We start from the raw sequence: 15,585 nt of genomic DNA on the forward strand, positions 1-15,585 counted from the left end.
GGTCGGCGACCTGACCCGTGTCCGTCCATTCGGCGGGGTCCTCCTGACCTGTATCCGTCCATTCGGCGGGGTCCTCCTGACCTGTATCCGTCCAGGTTACGTAGTCCTCCCGATTTTTGTCCGTCCAGTCGACGTGGTCTTCTCGATCTGTATTCGTCCAGTCGGCGTGGTCCTCCCGACCTTTGTCCATCCAGTCGGTGTGGTTGTCCCGACTACGGTCCGTCCATTCGGTGTGGTCCTCCCGACCATGGTCCGTCCAGTCGGTGTGGTCTTCCCGACCATGGTCCGTCCAGGCGTCGTGATCCTGCCGACCTGTCTCCGTCCATTCGGTCGTCCCTGGTCGGGCCTGTCCTCCTGTTTGGTCCTGATTCCAGTCTGTCTGACTGGGTATATGCTCAGGAATGGCGTTGTCCGTTTGGGGGCATGACATTTCTGGCGGTGCAGGAACCGAATTCAACATGAATTTTGATTGCTCCATCAAGTTTTGCATTGCGTCATGTATTGCCTGCAGATTTGCTATCTGCTGGTCGTACATTTGCCGAAAACATGCTGTAAAACCTGCTGTCAATTCGGCCCGTAGTTGGGAAGCTTCTTCTGCCGTGATAAAGCCAACGGCTGTACTGTGGAATTGAAAATTTGCCATATGGATCAGCAATTTTCTCCCACTGTGGTCGCCAATTTGTTGATGTAATTTTTCAACAAAAATAAAGTAAAATTCAAAGATATAGAAAATATCCTTAAACTTGATTAATTAGTGCCTGAGATTAGGAATCTCTAAACACTGTATGGTACAGAAAATAAATTGGAAAATAAAAGACTGAAATTTAAAGTGGTGATCCCCAAATCTGACTTTGCTTTGTTGAAGTTGATTGAAGATGCCTTGCCAAATGATGATCCAAATCCTTAAATATTCTTTGAAGAAAACGTTCAGAACCGTCGCACTGTTTCACCAACCGTTCCCACCGGTTACAGAACTCAGAACTGCCTCTTTCATTGACACATGTCTTTAACCGCCTCGCCAACCGCATAACCCAACGACCGACCAACCGACCAATCTAGATACATAATTGGTCGCCAGATCAAAAGACTCACTGGTCGCCCCATCAAACGACCACTATTTGGTCTCTTCAATCGTCTGACCTATCAACAGACCTTTCTTCGCCCGACTTCCTTTTTCGACCGACCCCCATAGCAGCCAACCTTTGTATCAACCGACCCATTTATCCGACTGCGGATAATCCGACCTGCTTGCCCGACCGCGGACCATCTGACTTGCTTATCTGATTGAGAACCAACCGACTGAGAACCCACCGACTGACTTTGGATACCTTATTATTATTATTATTATTATTATTATTATTATTATTATTATTATTATTATTATTTGTGCGTAACAACATGCCTCCTCCTCACTGACAGCAGTCCGCCCAGAGGTACCACATATTTTCTCCGAACAAATTTGCAACTCCCTTGGAATATTTATTGACATTGTAGGACTTGCAGGGGCCTTCGGACTTAGCTGTCCTATCAACTGTTCCAGTTCCAGCGGAGGCCCAGACTGTGTTCACTGAGGCCATTAACCGTCCCCTGTCCGAATTAAGGTCCGATTTATTGGACAAGCTCATTCAGACGGTTGGTGGCCTTCTTTTTTACACTCCAACGGAATCACCAGCCGTCCCCATTCTGCATCGGCTGATGGAAAGACTTACAGAGCTCAAGACTGAAGTATTAGTCATTGGCCTTCTGTCATCCGAAACCCCCCAGCCCGACTTCGATCAAACAACGCTGGAGAATTCTTTGGCTAAGACTCGAGAATCCCTTCAGCAGACTACTGGAAGACTGGGTGGTCTCCTTAGCACGAAAGCTCTGGTTGATGATGCCATTCAGAAAAAGGAGGCAGAATTGCGGGAGCTGAGAAAAGAACAGTCTACCCTGGATAAGCAAATTACCAATGAACAGCATCTGCTTGAGAAGTATACCAAAAATGAGGCTGAATTGGATCAAGAGTTGAAAACCCAAGCCCGATCCCAATTCATCAGAAGATATCAGACGGCTGCCAATACCAGAAGGCTATCCAGGGATGAAAACAAATGGACACAGATAAAAACTGCCCTAGGGGCACTGTTGTAATATTTCCCCCTTTGTAACAATACTTGACTTAGTAATCCATTTTTTTCTTCTTCTCACAAAACAAGGATCACCTTTCACTTTCCAACTTTGTAGGAATAGAAACAAACTCCTTCTTTAAAAGAACATTGTTTCTCACATTTGAAGAAACACATTCCCAGGCATATTTTAAAATTAAAACACTGAAAGTGTTAACAAACATGGCGAATGACCGACCTCATGTTCCATCAAGCAACTGGGAGGGTGTTCTTCAACCCTTCTTTGTAGGTAATCACCCTATTGGAGGCCATGCAGAAGACTTGTTACATATACTCAAGCAACTAGACTTCAAATTCCGATTCTCCCAACGAGGAAGAAGAACCATTCATCGAGTCATCCGCCTGATGGAAAAAGTCATTGAGGGGTATGAACCTCTTCATGACATCCTTAGCCGCATTCCTGATCTTCATCATCACATGGAAATGATCGAAAATCACGCAGCAACCATACTTCCAGATCTCGGTTGGGATAACATATTTTCCAATCAACGAAAAGGTTTTTCAAGATTGCGGACCATCGTTGATCGTGAACATCAAGCCCTAACAGACATGCAAGCACGTACCCATCAAGATTTAGATGAAATGCAAAGCCAATGGGAAAGGTACCGACCAGAGTTGGAAGATCTTATTGAAGAAGAACCAGAGCTAATATCCACTCACTGGGATGAAAAGACTGATTCAGAGGCAGAAAACTTCCCACAAATACACGATGACTAACAGAAATGGGTATATGCTCAGGAATGGCGTTGTCCGTTTGGGGGCATGACATTTCTGGCGGTGCAGGAACCGAATTCAACATGAATTTTGATTGCTCCATCAAGTTTTGCATTGCGTCATGTATTGCCTGCAGATTTGCTATCTGCTGGTCGTACATTTGCCGAAAACATGCTGTAAAACCTGCTGTCAATTCGGCCCGTAGTTGGGAAGCTTCTTCTGCCGTGATAAAGCCAACGGCTGTACTGTGGAATTGAAAATTTGCCATATGGATCAGCAATTTTCTCCCACTGTGGTCGCCAATTTGTTGATGTAATTTTTCAACAAAAATAAAGTAAAATTCAAAGATATAGAAAATATCCTTAAACTTGATTAATTAGTGCCTGAGATTAGGAATCTCTAAACACTGTATGGTACAGAAAATAAATTGGAAAATAAAAGACTGAAATTTAAAGTGGTGATCCCCAAATCTGACTTTGCTTTGTTGAAGTTGATTGAAGATGCCTTGCCAAATGATGATCCAAACCTTAAATATTCCCTAGGAAACCATACTGAAAACCGTCACCCGAACGGTTACAACGTCTCCTTCTCAACCGTCTTCCAACCTTTCTCATGCTGACACGTGTCCCCAGCAGACCAAAATTCCCTATATTTCACTCCTTGAGCCGACCACAAACCTTCCGCTCTTTTGGCCCGACTTCGTCCTTCGTCCGACCTACTTCTTCGCCCGACCCCACTTGGGCCGACCTCCATATCAACCGCCCCCTGTCTTTGATCAAAGGCTTCCGCGTTTGTCCGACTCCGCCTTCTATCCGACCTACAATTTACCCGACCTGCGGATATCCCATCTCGACGACTTTCCGTCTCGAGGACCTCCCGACTTGAAAACCTTCCGACTCATCGTCTTTCCGTCTTGCGGACCTCCCGACCTGAAAACCTTCCGACTTGAGGTCTTTCCGTCTTGCGGACCTCCCGACCTGAAAACCTTCCGACTTGAGGTCTTTCCATCTTGCGGACCTCCCGACCTGAAGACCTTCCGACTTGAGGTCTTTCCGTCTTGCGGACCTCCCGACCTGAAGACCTTCCGACTTGAGGTCTTTCCGTCTTGCGGACCTCCCGACCTGAAGACCTTCCGACTTGAGGTCTTTCCATCTTGAGGGCCTCCCGACCTGAAGACCTTCCGACCTGAGGTCTTTCCGTCCTGAGGACCTACCGACCTAAGAACCTTCCGTCCTGAGGTCTTTCCGTCCTGAGGACCTACCGACCTAAGAACCTTCCGACCTATATTTTCCTTAGAAATAAATAAATAAATTTATTTTCCTTGATTTCCTCACGGTGTCCTTCAGCCAGTTCAATCAACCCTATTGCCAGGCCCATTCTTCTTTTTACCTTGGGCTTTTAACCTAATTCTAAATTTCGTACGTAACATTATTATTATTATTATTATTATTATTATTATTATTATTATTATTAGAACTCACAAAAGTGTTGGAAGAAGTCAACTAGTGACAATCTCCAACCGAAATTAATTATTAAAACGATTATTAATTTTTAAAGCGCAGTGTAAGTGGGGCGGTATTCAAAATTAAATAATTAAATAATTATGCAGATTGAATTGATCGCGTGCTTGGCCTTAAAAGCGTTTTTACTTAGTGATATTATTAAATCGTCATTTGCCACAAATAGTTAGTGGTAGTGGCGTACTACGTGCCACCTGATTATTTCCCAATGTATCTTCTCTTAAATAGACGGCTATGATTGGTCGATGATAACCAATAGGTAATAGCCATTCAGATATGCAATTAGACATGCATTCAGAATTACGGAAAGATTGGGGGAGCCAATCATAAAGCCTGTCTTTTGAATTTGAACTTTAGAAAGATTAAAATTTTGTTTATTTTTTTTTTCAATATATTTCAAGATTATTTATTTTGTCTAATTTCAATAATAAAAAAAAACATTATTACTTTCATAAAATATTATATCAAATTTATAACAATCCTTACACTCTAAACAAAATATATACTATTAAAATACATTTAAAGAAAAACCCAAATTAATAGTATTATATTTTAATTTAATTTTAAAACACGATCAAACAATTTTTAATCTAAAAATCTGATTGCAAATAACAATTTTCTCCTGAACACTATTCATTGCTCTGTTTTTTATGCAAAAAAATAGAGTTTGGCTTAAATAAAATATGGTAATAATAATAAAATTAGCTCAAAATTTAAAAATTATGTTTATATTCACATTTTTGTAATATTTGATACTATCAATAAAAAATAATTATTTTAAAAAATATCACATAAAATATATTATCTCAAAAATTATTATATTTAATAGTGTTAATTTTTTAAAAATAAAAATAAAAAATTAAACCTGAAAAAACATCTGTACGAAAGTCCTGTTAAGTTGGAGAGGGCCACAGAAATAAATAAGCATAACCAGCCACTAAAAGAATCCCTTCAGGGCCAGAAAAATAATTTAGACCCGTTAATGTCTTGGGCCAATTAATGGGCTCAAATTTTAAAATAACTCCTAATTATTTAAATAATTAAATTAACAAAATAATAATAGAGAGAGAAGGATCGAGGAGTCGGCATTGCCCCGCGAGAATTTAAATTCAGAATTTCCCGCAACTATAAATACGGTTTATGTGGAGTTCCGATCTCATCTTTATCACAGGCGTTTGGTCCTTCAGTCGGTCCAAGCACTTCAGGCGCTAAATATCGTATTAAAACAAGCAAAATTGCGTTTCCCAACCGGAGGAAGTACAGTGCAGTGATTTATAGAAATTAAGCTTGGAAACAATGGGGAAGCGAATGAGAAAAGCGAGATCAATGTGCAGCTGTGCCTCTCCCAGATCCTTGTACCTTACTCCTCACTCAATTTTCAGCTGGTATACTCGTTGTTTACAAGCTTAGATTTGAGTTTTTGTTGATGAGTTCTTATTTTAGTTAATTCAGATGATCGATTCATTATGCTCGAATTAAGGTGAATTTTGCATCGATTATAAACTTGATATTGCGATCTCAGATTTGTTGAATAGAGATTGAATTTTGAAAGACTTTTAGCTTTAGGAGCTGAATTGATTGATATAAGAGTGTTAGGTAATTTAGCTTAAAATTAAGTTAGACAATGGCATTAGTTTATGTTGATTTTCTGGAGCTTATGAGAGCTACATTTTGACTGTCTTTTGGCCGCTCTTTGTATTAATGAATTCATTTATTTCTATTACTTGGCGCCATTTTCAGAAAAGCTATGTGTTACGAAAATATTGAGCTTCTTCTACTTACAATAAATGAGGTCCTATGAGAGAATCTTGCATTCTTTTTTTCCATCTTTGATCCAAAGCTTTCCTTCAGGATATAGCATACTCGATGATTTTCCATTTCCATGTTCCAACATTTCTGGAGGTCACTCTGCAAGGCAGAAACATGACTGCTTATTGTAAACTTAGTTAGGAGTAAACTCTTGTTGACAAATATTATTGTGTATTAACATGCGTTGTTATTCAGCAAGAAATCTGCTCATTTCCATAACCTTTGTGTACATCATGAATGTTCATAGGTATGAGGAGGATGTATGGACAGAGATTGCAAAGTTTTTGGATGGAAGATCTTTAGTGATGCTTGCAGTGACCTGCAAATGGTTCAACCGCATTATGACAGAGGATAGTGTGTGGAAATATGCATGTTTGCGTGATCTTCAGGTTCCTGACCCTGGAAATGTTGCTTTCAAATGGATCAAACTTTACGCGACGGCTTTTGGTATTATATTCAACCTAACTAATATTCCCTCTAAGAATGTAACTCCACAATTTCTATTCACTTATCAAAAGCTGAATTAATTTTGCAGATGGAAGTCACACATATATGTTTCGTCAGCAAGAGAAGCATATTGGTAAATGCATTCTTGTTCACTATTAGTTGCAACGTAGATATTAGTTACCACAACAAAAGTAATCAAGCCATAACTGATATTGACTTACAAAATGAATCAAACTTTTGAATTGTGGTGTAGCAAGCATACATATCTGCCTAATTTAGTTGGTAGTACTCTATGATCTCCTCCAAATTCACCACATGAAATTGTTTACTACTAAAATTACTATTAGAAAACCACTGTATTTGAAGCTGGAGCTCTCCAAATAGTTATATATGTTAATTTTCTTTCATATTGCATAAAATGCATTTTTCATATCCTCAATGCTAAAAAATTTGCTGTAAATATTGCATCATGTTCACCAGCAAGTTATGCTCAGTAATTATTCAGGAACGTTACTTGTATCGATTTTTTTGATGTTATTGAGTTGGGAGATATGGTAGAGAAGATTGAGCTCATCATCGGTTTACATAACTTTCTTGTTTCTGTCACACTTACTGCTACCTTAATTAATGGACAATACTAATCTCCCTCAGATATTAATTTCAGTCCTTTTACTTTAATCTGTTGATCTGTTAACTAGATTGGATGCGCATTGGAGCATTCTTGTTCGACTCCCACACTGCTCTCCTTACCGAGAATTTAATGGGACTCCCGAGAACTCCCAATGAAAAGACAACGGAGAAAATGTTGCAGCAAGAAGGCTGTTGTCTGTTAAACAATATGAAAACTGGAATTTGGATAGCTGGTAATTCATTTGATAGCATTATTCCACTTGTTGATTACTTATGAAGCAGCATATAAACATAATGACAAATGATCAGTTATTAATCTAACTGCCAACAATCCCTACTGTGTTTCATGTTTGATGAAGACTTGCAGCTGGTTCGATGTCCAGTTTGTGACCTTGATTCGTGTGATGGTAAGTCAATTCACGAGTAACCATCTCCAAAATTTACGCCGGTGATATTATTTACTAAACATTACATATCCGTTGCATAAACCAGCAAATTGAAATATAAACTCTTTTGTGCTGCTCCATTTCAGGAACGATGCAAACCTTAGATGCAAGACACATTGAGCTCTTCCTAAACGAAGGATACCTAAACGGGAGCTGGGACTATCATACACTAGGATCCCACGACGTCAACAAGCAGACAGATGGGGCTTCTGGCGGAATTTTCGACTTTGAACATCTCCATGATCCATCCACTTCAGGTAGGCATCACTATTTTCATCTGATTATATATCTCTATCTTAGTATAACCATTGGTGGCGTGCAGATATCTTCGATCTCAAGTCATGGGTGGGAAAACGAAATGACTGGCAACCAAAAGCGATGATAACTCTCCATGCAGTTGCAGTGAACACCAATTTGCAAGAGAATGAAGGTAATGATCTTATACAGCATCATTACTTCCTATGTCCTAAAACTGTGACCCAAAATCGAATCAATTAGAAAAAGCTATGGATGTTTCAACTATAATCCTGTCAAATACAAAATTCCAGGTCTTCAGATTAAATACCATGCTATGAGGGCTGGAAAAGACGGCGAAGTCGTATCGATTCGCATATCCCAACAGCTTCTTTAGTCAGTATAGTCCTTAATATTTTAAACCCCTGCCTTTCATAGTTCATTCTCTAAATCAATAAAACACTCACTCTGTCCAGAATATTTTTTCATCCATGTAAAGATATACATACATACATTTTGTTATTTGCAGATTCCCCATAGGATTCCAAATTAAATAATCATACATTGTGTTCAGCTCCACTATTTTATTTTCTATTCACAGCTCTGCAGGTCAGGACACTCTGCGCGAACTTCGTATAGTCCGCTCGTAAGTTTATTTATTTTCATTACAATTCATATATTCAACCAATATTGATATGGACATTCTTCATTTCCCCTTCTTTATTTTCTTCTTCTTTTTCCCAGCTGTACATTCCAAGAACCACTGTCCAGCTTCTTATTGTGGCAATAACAGCTTCCCAATTCGATACCCTTTTAAGCTACAAGACCAACACTCTACAAATTGCAGCTATACTACACTGCAATGCAGCCCTCAAGGTACAGTTATCCTAAATCTTCCTAATTCCGAAGATTTTTATTTCTACGTACGTTACATAGACTATAAGTCATCAGTGATTGTGCTCTCCGACCCTGAAAACTGTCTGCCGAGGCGGCTTATCAGCTTGAACCTTTTTTCTGCAACTCCTCTTGTGGCTTCCTATGGTCGAAACTACACCTTCTATACCTGTCCGTATGAAGTGATCCGTGCCGCAAATTTAACTCATATCGACTGCCTAACCAATTCATCCTTTGCTACGGTGGCGACTCACACGATTTCAAGATATGTGATGAACACGCTATACAGGTGCAACGAGATTGTCACTAAATTTGTCCCGGCTACATGGCCAAACCAAGATGACTTCATTGCCAATCCAATCAACTTTATCTTGGCGTGGTACTCACCTCCTTGCGAAAACTGTCCTGCAAAACAAACAGGTAACTTATATATTAGTTTTCTTTCAATTCCGATAGCTACATATATACATCTCATCGGAGATAGGTGCCGGAGCAGTGACGGACAGGTTTCTGGGAATAGCCTTCCTCCTAATGGCTTACTTTCTAACAGTGATATGGCCTTCAGTCATCTGCATAGGCTGCTGCGTTCATTTCATGAAACTGTTCAGAAAGGAAAAGAACGAGTCCTCTGCAGTAAACACCTCTGATTTAACGTAACCACATCTCTTTTCCCATCTTCACTAACTCACTTAAATTCAATAATGGTCCAAAATAATACCCCTTTAGCAGCACAACTAACAGAAAACCACAGATCCCAAAATCTGGTAAAAATATGTTTTCTTAAAATATCTCATCCACCTTTCACTATTCAAGTTGAAAATTTTTCAAATTGCCTCCTAAGTGAAGGAAGCTTAGGATGAGGAGGTCTGTTCAGCCATGCAAATTGCAATTGAACAATACATCACCATCACCATCACTATCACAAGCTGCTGTTGCCTCTTGCAAACACCCAATGTCCAAAACTACATTAACTTCTATTTGACTATTTTTATTCAAAAAAAAAAGAAAAACAAAAACAACAACAATAATAATACAAATAAAAAAACAATAGTCTATATGCTTCCATTCAAATAAATAAAAAACACCCAAACACAACATATAACAAAAGCAAAACACTCCCCTCCTTCTCCATCTCTCTCTCCCAAAACCATTACATTAGTTGACCACAAAACCTGCAAAACTTCATCGAAAAACCATAAAATCTTAAAGCTCTCGTATGGGCTTCCAAAGCTTCTTGATTGTGATTCTTTTCTCGGTAGCCCATGCTAAGAGCGGTTGTCCAACTTCTCGCTGCGATGCCAACGGCGTCGCCATACAGCCTCCCTTCTGGTTACAAGGTCAGACGCCTCTAAACTGTATGTCTCCCGGATTTAATCTAAGCTGCAACACAAAGAATATATCAATACTGAATCTTCCTCACGATGAAGAGTTCTATGTGAGTTCTATATACTACAGCGAAAAAAGAGTGATGCTATACGACCCCAACAATTGCCTTCCTAGACGACTTCTACACTTGAACCTTTCATCTTCTCCCTTCAAGGCCGTCTCCTATCAGAAATACACCTTTTTTCGGTGCCCAAAAGGCCAGGCAGTTCAGTACGGCGCAACTATTATTGATTGCATGAGCAACACAACTACTGATATAATTGCAGCAAGGGATGACTTAGATCCACTGTTTTTGATGTTCTGCGATAAAATCGCCAGCATACCAGTCCCGGTTTCATCTGGTTATAATGATCTTCCGGACGAGCTTGAGCTAACATGGAACGACAAAGATTGCAAGGATTGCAGGTCTACAACTAGTAAGAATGATCTCCTTTGCCTTAAATCTTTTACATCTATGCATAAGTGTTTGAAATCATCAAACTAATCCTGGAAATATAGTTGTTCAGCAGGAATGATTCTAATTCATGTGCAACTTCTGCAGTTTCTATTCTAGCTTATAGTCTATACAATCTTGATTATGACAGCACAGCCATGGATTTTTTGGGTACATGGTTGTCTCCGGCATTATTATAAAGCAACACAGATTTGACAAAGCCAATGTCAACCATGTATTTATTTCCAACTTTCTATGTTAGAGAGAGAGATTAAGGGCAAATGTGTATTATTTCACCTTAAAAATCTGAGTGTAAACGTCACACTACATACGCATCATCCTAGATTAAACTATGTTAGTCAATCAAGTCGAGTCCATTCGAGCTTATTCTTAAATTTACAGTTCGTATGGAGCAAGCAACATTGACCCAAAAATTCCTATCGCGGCCCTAATCAAATAAAGTAAACTTGACTAGGATGATAGGATCAGTTACCAATCCTAAACAAGCATTTCTTGAACTATAATAAACTTGTTTATAACAATAATCGAGTCAATCCTCTTCACTTATCAAGGTTTCAATTAGCTCTTTTCACTGTGGTAGATAATCTTAAAATATGAACGAAAAAGACATCCATATCGAAATAGTTACCAGAAATTGCCATATCATGATTCTTACAAAAGATAATGAAATAACTCATCGTGTTTTCATCACTGATGTATCAAACTTTGCAGGTCCGAGTGCGCATCAGCACCACAAAACTCACACACTGATCATGTTATCTGTTGTTCTGTCGGCCCTGGTTATACCTTCACTGATATTCACCATATCCTGCTGCATGTGCATGGTGGCGCGCGACAACTCTCGGTCTCAGATCACAGATACAAACCAAAACCAAAATCAAACTGGTGGCAGGGCTGCTGTATCCCTTGGCCTCGACAAATCCACAATCGAGACCTACAGAAAGATAACAGTTGGTGAAAGCCGCCACATTGAAGGCCCTAATGATGTAACCTGCACAATATGCCTCGGAGATTACGCCCCAAATGAAACAATAAGATTCATGCCAGAATGCGAGCATTGCTTCCATGTCGAGTGTATAGATGAGTGGTTAAGCATAAACAATAAGTGCCCCGTCTGCAGGAATTTACAGACACCCGTTTAAATTGGATCATATTCTAGGCTAAAAGGACACCCAAATATTTTCATGTGTCTATATAATATATATATATATATATATCTTCTTCTGTGGGTTTCTGTATATTCAGAATATTCGGATGAGATGAGTATTTGAACTTACGCGGATTCTTGCCTTCCTTCCACATATGCCATCAATTTGTTGAGCATGCGCAGAGGTAAGTAAATAACACATTAAACCAACAGATTATCAAGATAGAAAGCATTATAATTGTAAAAGGAAGTATTTATAAGAAATATCAAAGCCGATTTGATTTGAACAGCATTACAGTAGACTTAAAGAAGATCGAGGTGCATTCTATATCTAAGTAGCTCAAACAGACAGAAGATACAGTACATAAAGCATTTGGTGCATTACACATGATTTCAGTAGGCGCTAAAAAAGCATTCAAGCTCGGTTTCATTGGTTGTGAACAATGAACATGGTACGGTACACTGATAGTGTTAGATCATACTTGGCATTTCATTTCTTGGCAAAAAGCTTCTTTGGAAGCATCTCTAATGGTGTTGTTTTGAGCAGGAAAAGCCTAGCTGCACGTTCTTGCAGAGTCCCTCCACATTTCAACCCCCGGGTTTGAAGTTCAGATTTCAATCGTTCCATGCCAAGAACCTACAATTCAGACATTGGTAGATAACATGAGCAACCAACCAATAAAAAAAAAAAAAATTCAGATACAAACGTCATAAAAAAAAAAAAAAATTCAGATACAAAACATGGCTAACTAAGCAAGACCGGGGAACCTAAACATAGTATAGGGCTTGTCAATCTTTCAACATACCTCTAATTCAGCTGCTGAATGATATTCATCAAAGTTAAGGGGCTTCTCTGAGCTCTGAAGATCTGAACTTACAGATATCGGGGGGTCTTCATGAACTGGCTCGAGTACACTGTTTTTCACTTCTGTGAGTGATCTCTGCGGCAGCTCGTATACAACTTCATTACAAACCCCGTTTTTCTCAACATAATCTAGCACTTGAGTATTCTCTTGTTCACTGCTTTCATCCTCACTACTTTTATTTAAATTTAATGGATACTCAGCAACGTTACGTACTTCATCTGAGCCACTTTCGGAGGAACCTTGATCAACAGATTCAGTAACATGTTCCTTACAGGGAATTGAACCAGTACTAGTCTCTGCCTCTTTGCTCGAATCAGAATGACTCCCATTATCTATAACAGATTTCTCATTTTCGCCTTCCTCTTCTTTATCACTGCCCTCCTCATCCATGTCGTCCTCGTCGCTGTCGCTGTCACCCACTTTTCTCTTTCCAAACCTGAATGCATATTTTTTTTTTAAAAAAAAAAGGAATAATTAGATAATTGTCACAGTATCAAAAGATCTTCCACAGGATTCATTCCGCAGAATACTACAATTCAACCACATTTTCACATAGTCAACATAGTTAAAATATTCAGCAACAATACCCTGAAAAACAAGAGTTTTTTCCTAACTAGTTATGTCATTTCTCCAACAATAATAATTATATTATATTCATTTCTAAAAGGGTCCTATTATGGTGATGATTGGGGTTAATCTACACTATAATGACATACACAACACATGGTTATATTAAATATCATTAATATCTATTGTCATTTATATATTATATACTATGTTGTATTAACATGTCATATGTGGTGATATCAATTGTCACAAGTATTATGTGGATTATGTGTACTAACATGTGATATACTGTTAAGACCGATTATGGTCATGTGTTGTCTATTTGTTACATCCATGAATGATATCATTTAGTACCCTAATCAAAACCTTCCAAGAAACACCACATCTTCCCATATCAATCCATCCATGAAATCATACATAGTTATGTAAGTCAAAACAGCAGAAAGGAGTTCAGATATTCTCACCATATCTTCAATCTCTTGGGTGCAGACTCAATTCCCTTAGCCAAATCCTTCTTCCTCTTGGAGCTCAACAATTTCTGCTGCTGAACTGATTCTCTCACAGACCTCTCCACCTCCTCCATGCACTTGGCTGAATCTTCCCTGTATTTCGCTACATACTTCTCCGTACTATCGCCCCCTTTCCCCTTTCCACTCTTCACAATCTCCTTCGTCTTCTTCTTAATGAACTCTTCAGCCATCTTTTCCAACTTCCTCTCCTCCGTCTCCGCCCTCCACTCCTCCAGCCTCTTTTCCGCGTTCACATGTCTCAGTCTTCGCCCATTCATATCCCTACAAGCATCAAAATTGTTCGTTTTCTTCTGCCCAGCCTTCGTTGCCGCCCCTCTGAGCAACGACCCAAATCCCCCTTTCCCGCCCCGAAGCCTCAGCAAAAGATGCACGATCACAGGAAATTTCCTCGGCCTATTCGCAACCGCAGAACCACCTAGATTACAATCTTCCTCTCCATCTAATTGGCCGCTCGAATCGGGGCCTAGGGTTTTGAAAATCTGTAATTTCTCGTTGGGCTGAGTGATATTCAGAAACTGATCGTCGCGAAGGATGTTGGAATTCTGAAGAACAAGACGCTGGAGGCCGGAGGGGATAGAAGTTAGGGTTTCGATCCGGCTCTTTAGGGCAGAGACGGGAATCGAGGGTTCGCCGAAATTCAAAATCTTGTGCTTTCCATCCAGCAATTTCACGAACACCTGGTGGATATCCGACTGGAACAGATCCATGTCAATTCCTTGAGAGATCGATCGTTAACACCGTCGGCCGACGATACCACTTTGTATCCCCTGAAACCGTATCAAAAGACGCAACTGTTGTTGCCTTTCCTCGACCAAATTGCAGAATCCTCAATCCAAGTGATAAATCGAAACAAGATTTATTGAACGGACCTAAACGCGGAAAGATCCATTAAATAGGAGACGTCCACTTCTTCGATGTATCTTTGGAGTTTGGACTAATCTAATTGGGCTTTTGGTCCGTCCAATTTTAAGCCCAAATTATTCATCGCACTTTGTGTTCAATATTACTAATAATTAATATAAAAAAAAACAATGCAGACTTTGTATAGTATAAATAGTTAAGGGTAAACATTAGGGTTTTGTTTTGGGGTTTGGGAAATTTTGATTTAAAATTGTATTTAAATAATACTCCACTAGATAAGATAGTTTATGAGAAAAAATAATAAATATTTATTTTTAAAAAATGCTACAAAATTTTTTAATAAAAAAGCACACTCCAAAGGAGGTTAAAAAACATAAAGACTATTTTTATGTTTTTAAATTGTTGCATTTCTATATTAAGCTATTTCACAATTTTAAAAAAATGACCTCGAGGATCGCTCCATTATTTTCCCCTGGTTGAATTTCCTTCTTTGAGCTTAGGAGATTGTATCTTCAAATTCAAGAATTCATTCAAATTTGATTATTAGTTTGTTAATGTTTTTAGAGTTAGCAACTATATTAGTTTGCTTTTCTACTTTGTTATTAATTATATATATATATATATATATGTAGTAAGTGCTTTATGGCAAAGAGAAGAGAATCGAAATCGAAAGACATAAATCTACAGGGAAAATGAAAATGAAGAAGACAGAAGATGAAAGAAGGAGGTAATATATTTGTTAAATAAAGCTGTTTTTTCCATAGTGTAGTGTAGACTGTGTGGTAGCCATTGTTGGCATCGAAAAGAAGCCAAAGTTAGCATTAGCAAATAGCAATAGCAATAGCAATAGCAATAGCATGCATGTGAAGGAAGTCAATGATGGCGTTGGGAGTTAGTTGGTTAGATGAGCAGACT

General features: G+C 39.0%; 3 protein-coding genes and 1 long non-coding RNA gene across 5 annotated transcripts; 2 read left to right on the top strand and 2 right to left on the bottom strand.

The window, feature by feature from the left end:
- Positions 1-367: 367 nt before the first annotated feature.
- Positions 368-4,149, bottom strand: LOC127260290 (uncharacterized). Its single transcript, XR_007840691.1, has 4 exons — positions 4,057-4,149; positions 3,897-3,992; positions 3,406-3,800; positions 368-902 (listed from the first exon to the last, which is right to left on the bottom strand). It is a non-coding gene; the product is annotated as an uncharacterized LOC127260290 (long non-coding RNA).
- A 1,418-nt stretch (positions 4,150-5,567) lies between these two features.
- LOC127261223 (probable F-box protein At3g61730) lies at positions 5,568-8,363 on the top strand. The gene is made up of 8 exons (XM_051289474.1): positions 5,568-5,784; positions 6,456-6,655; positions 6,744-6,788; positions 7,354-7,518; positions 7,645-7,692; positions 7,818-7,988; positions 8,054-8,161; positions 8,280-8,363. Exons 1-8 carry the CDS (start codon positions 5,696-5,698, stop codon positions 8,360-8,362), a joined length of 909 nt encoding a protein of 302 aa, XP_051145431.1. The 5' UTR covers positions 5,568-5,695; the 3' UTR covers position 8,363.
- Positions 8,364-10,075: 1,712 nt separating this feature from the next.
- Positions 10,076-11,991, top strand: LOC127261208 (putative RING-H2 finger protein ATL21A). 2 transcript variants are annotated; one of them, XM_051289455.1, is made up of 2 exons: positions 10,076-10,661; positions 11,411-11,991. In XM_051289455.1, the coding sequence occupies exons 1-2, from the start codon at positions 10,076-10,078 to the stop codon at positions 11,839-11,841; spliced, it is 1,017 nt and encodes a 338-aa protein (XP_051145412.1). In that variant the 3' UTR covers positions 11,842-11,991. The 2 variants fall into 2 exon arrangements, with proteins under 2 accessions (XP_051145412.1, XP_051145419.1); XM_051289462.1 differs by having other exon boundaries at positions 10,076-10,650; positions 11,411-11,804.
- Positions 11,992-12,084: 93 nt separating this feature from the next.
- On the bottom strand, positions 12,085-14,663 carry LOC127261201 (uncharacterized). Its single transcript, XM_051289444.1, has 3 exons — positions 13,744-14,663; positions 12,653-13,148; positions 12,085-12,483 (listed from the first exon to the last, which is right to left on the bottom strand). The coding sequence occupies exons 1-3, from the start codon at positions 14,514-14,516 to the stop codon at positions 12,337-12,339; spliced, it is 1,416 nt and encodes a 471-aa protein (XP_051145401.1). The 5' UTR covers positions 14,517-14,663; the 3' UTR covers positions 12,085-12,336.
- Positions 14,664-15,585: the final 922 nt, after the last annotated feature.

This window comes from Andrographis paniculata, unplaced genomic scaffold (genome assembly GCF_009805555.1).
Source record: "Andrographis paniculata isolate CXL003 unplaced genomic scaffold, ASM980555v1 Contig15END, whole genome shotgun sequence".
Classification (NCBI taxonomy): domain Eukaryota; kingdom Viridiplantae; phylum Streptophyta; class Magnoliopsida; order Lamiales; family Acanthaceae; genus Andrographis; species Andrographis paniculata.

Excerpts from the sequence above, each read along its gene's own strand:
- LOC127261223 (XM_051289474.1), top strand. The coding sequence starts at position 5,696 with ATGGGGAAGCGAATGAGAAAAGCGAGATCAATGTGCAGCTGTGCCTCT. Across the intron at positions 6,789-7,353 it reads TCAGCAAGAGAAGCATATTG|ATTGGATGCGCATTGGAGCA; the intron begins GTAAATGCATTC and ends TCTGTTAACTAG. Across the intron at positions 7,519-7,644 it reads AACTGGAATTTGGATAGCTG|ACTTGCAGCTGGTTCGATGT; the intron begins GTAATTCATTTG and ends TGTTTGATGAAG.
- LOC127261208 (XM_051289455.1), top strand. The coding sequence starts at position 10,076 with ATGGGCTTCCAAAGCTTCTTGATTGTGATTCTTTTCTCGGTAGCCCAT. Across the intron at positions 10,662-11,410 it reads GGATTGCAGGTCTACAACTA|GTCCGAGTGCGCATCAGCAC; the intron begins GTAAGAATGATC and ends CAAACTTTGCAG.
- LOC127261201 (XM_051289444.1), bottom strand. The coding sequence starts at position 14,516 with ATGGATCTGTTCCAGTCGGATATCCACCAGGTGTTCGTGAAATTGCTG. Across the intron at positions 13,149-13,743 it reads CCCAAGAGATTGAAGATATG|GTTTGGAAAGAGAAAAGTGG; the intron begins GTGAGAATATCT and ends ATATGCATTCAG. Across the intron at positions 12,484-12,652 it reads ATTCAGCAGCTGAATTAGAG|GTTCTTGGCATGGAACGATT; the intron begins GTATGTTGAAAG and ends TCTGAATTGTAG.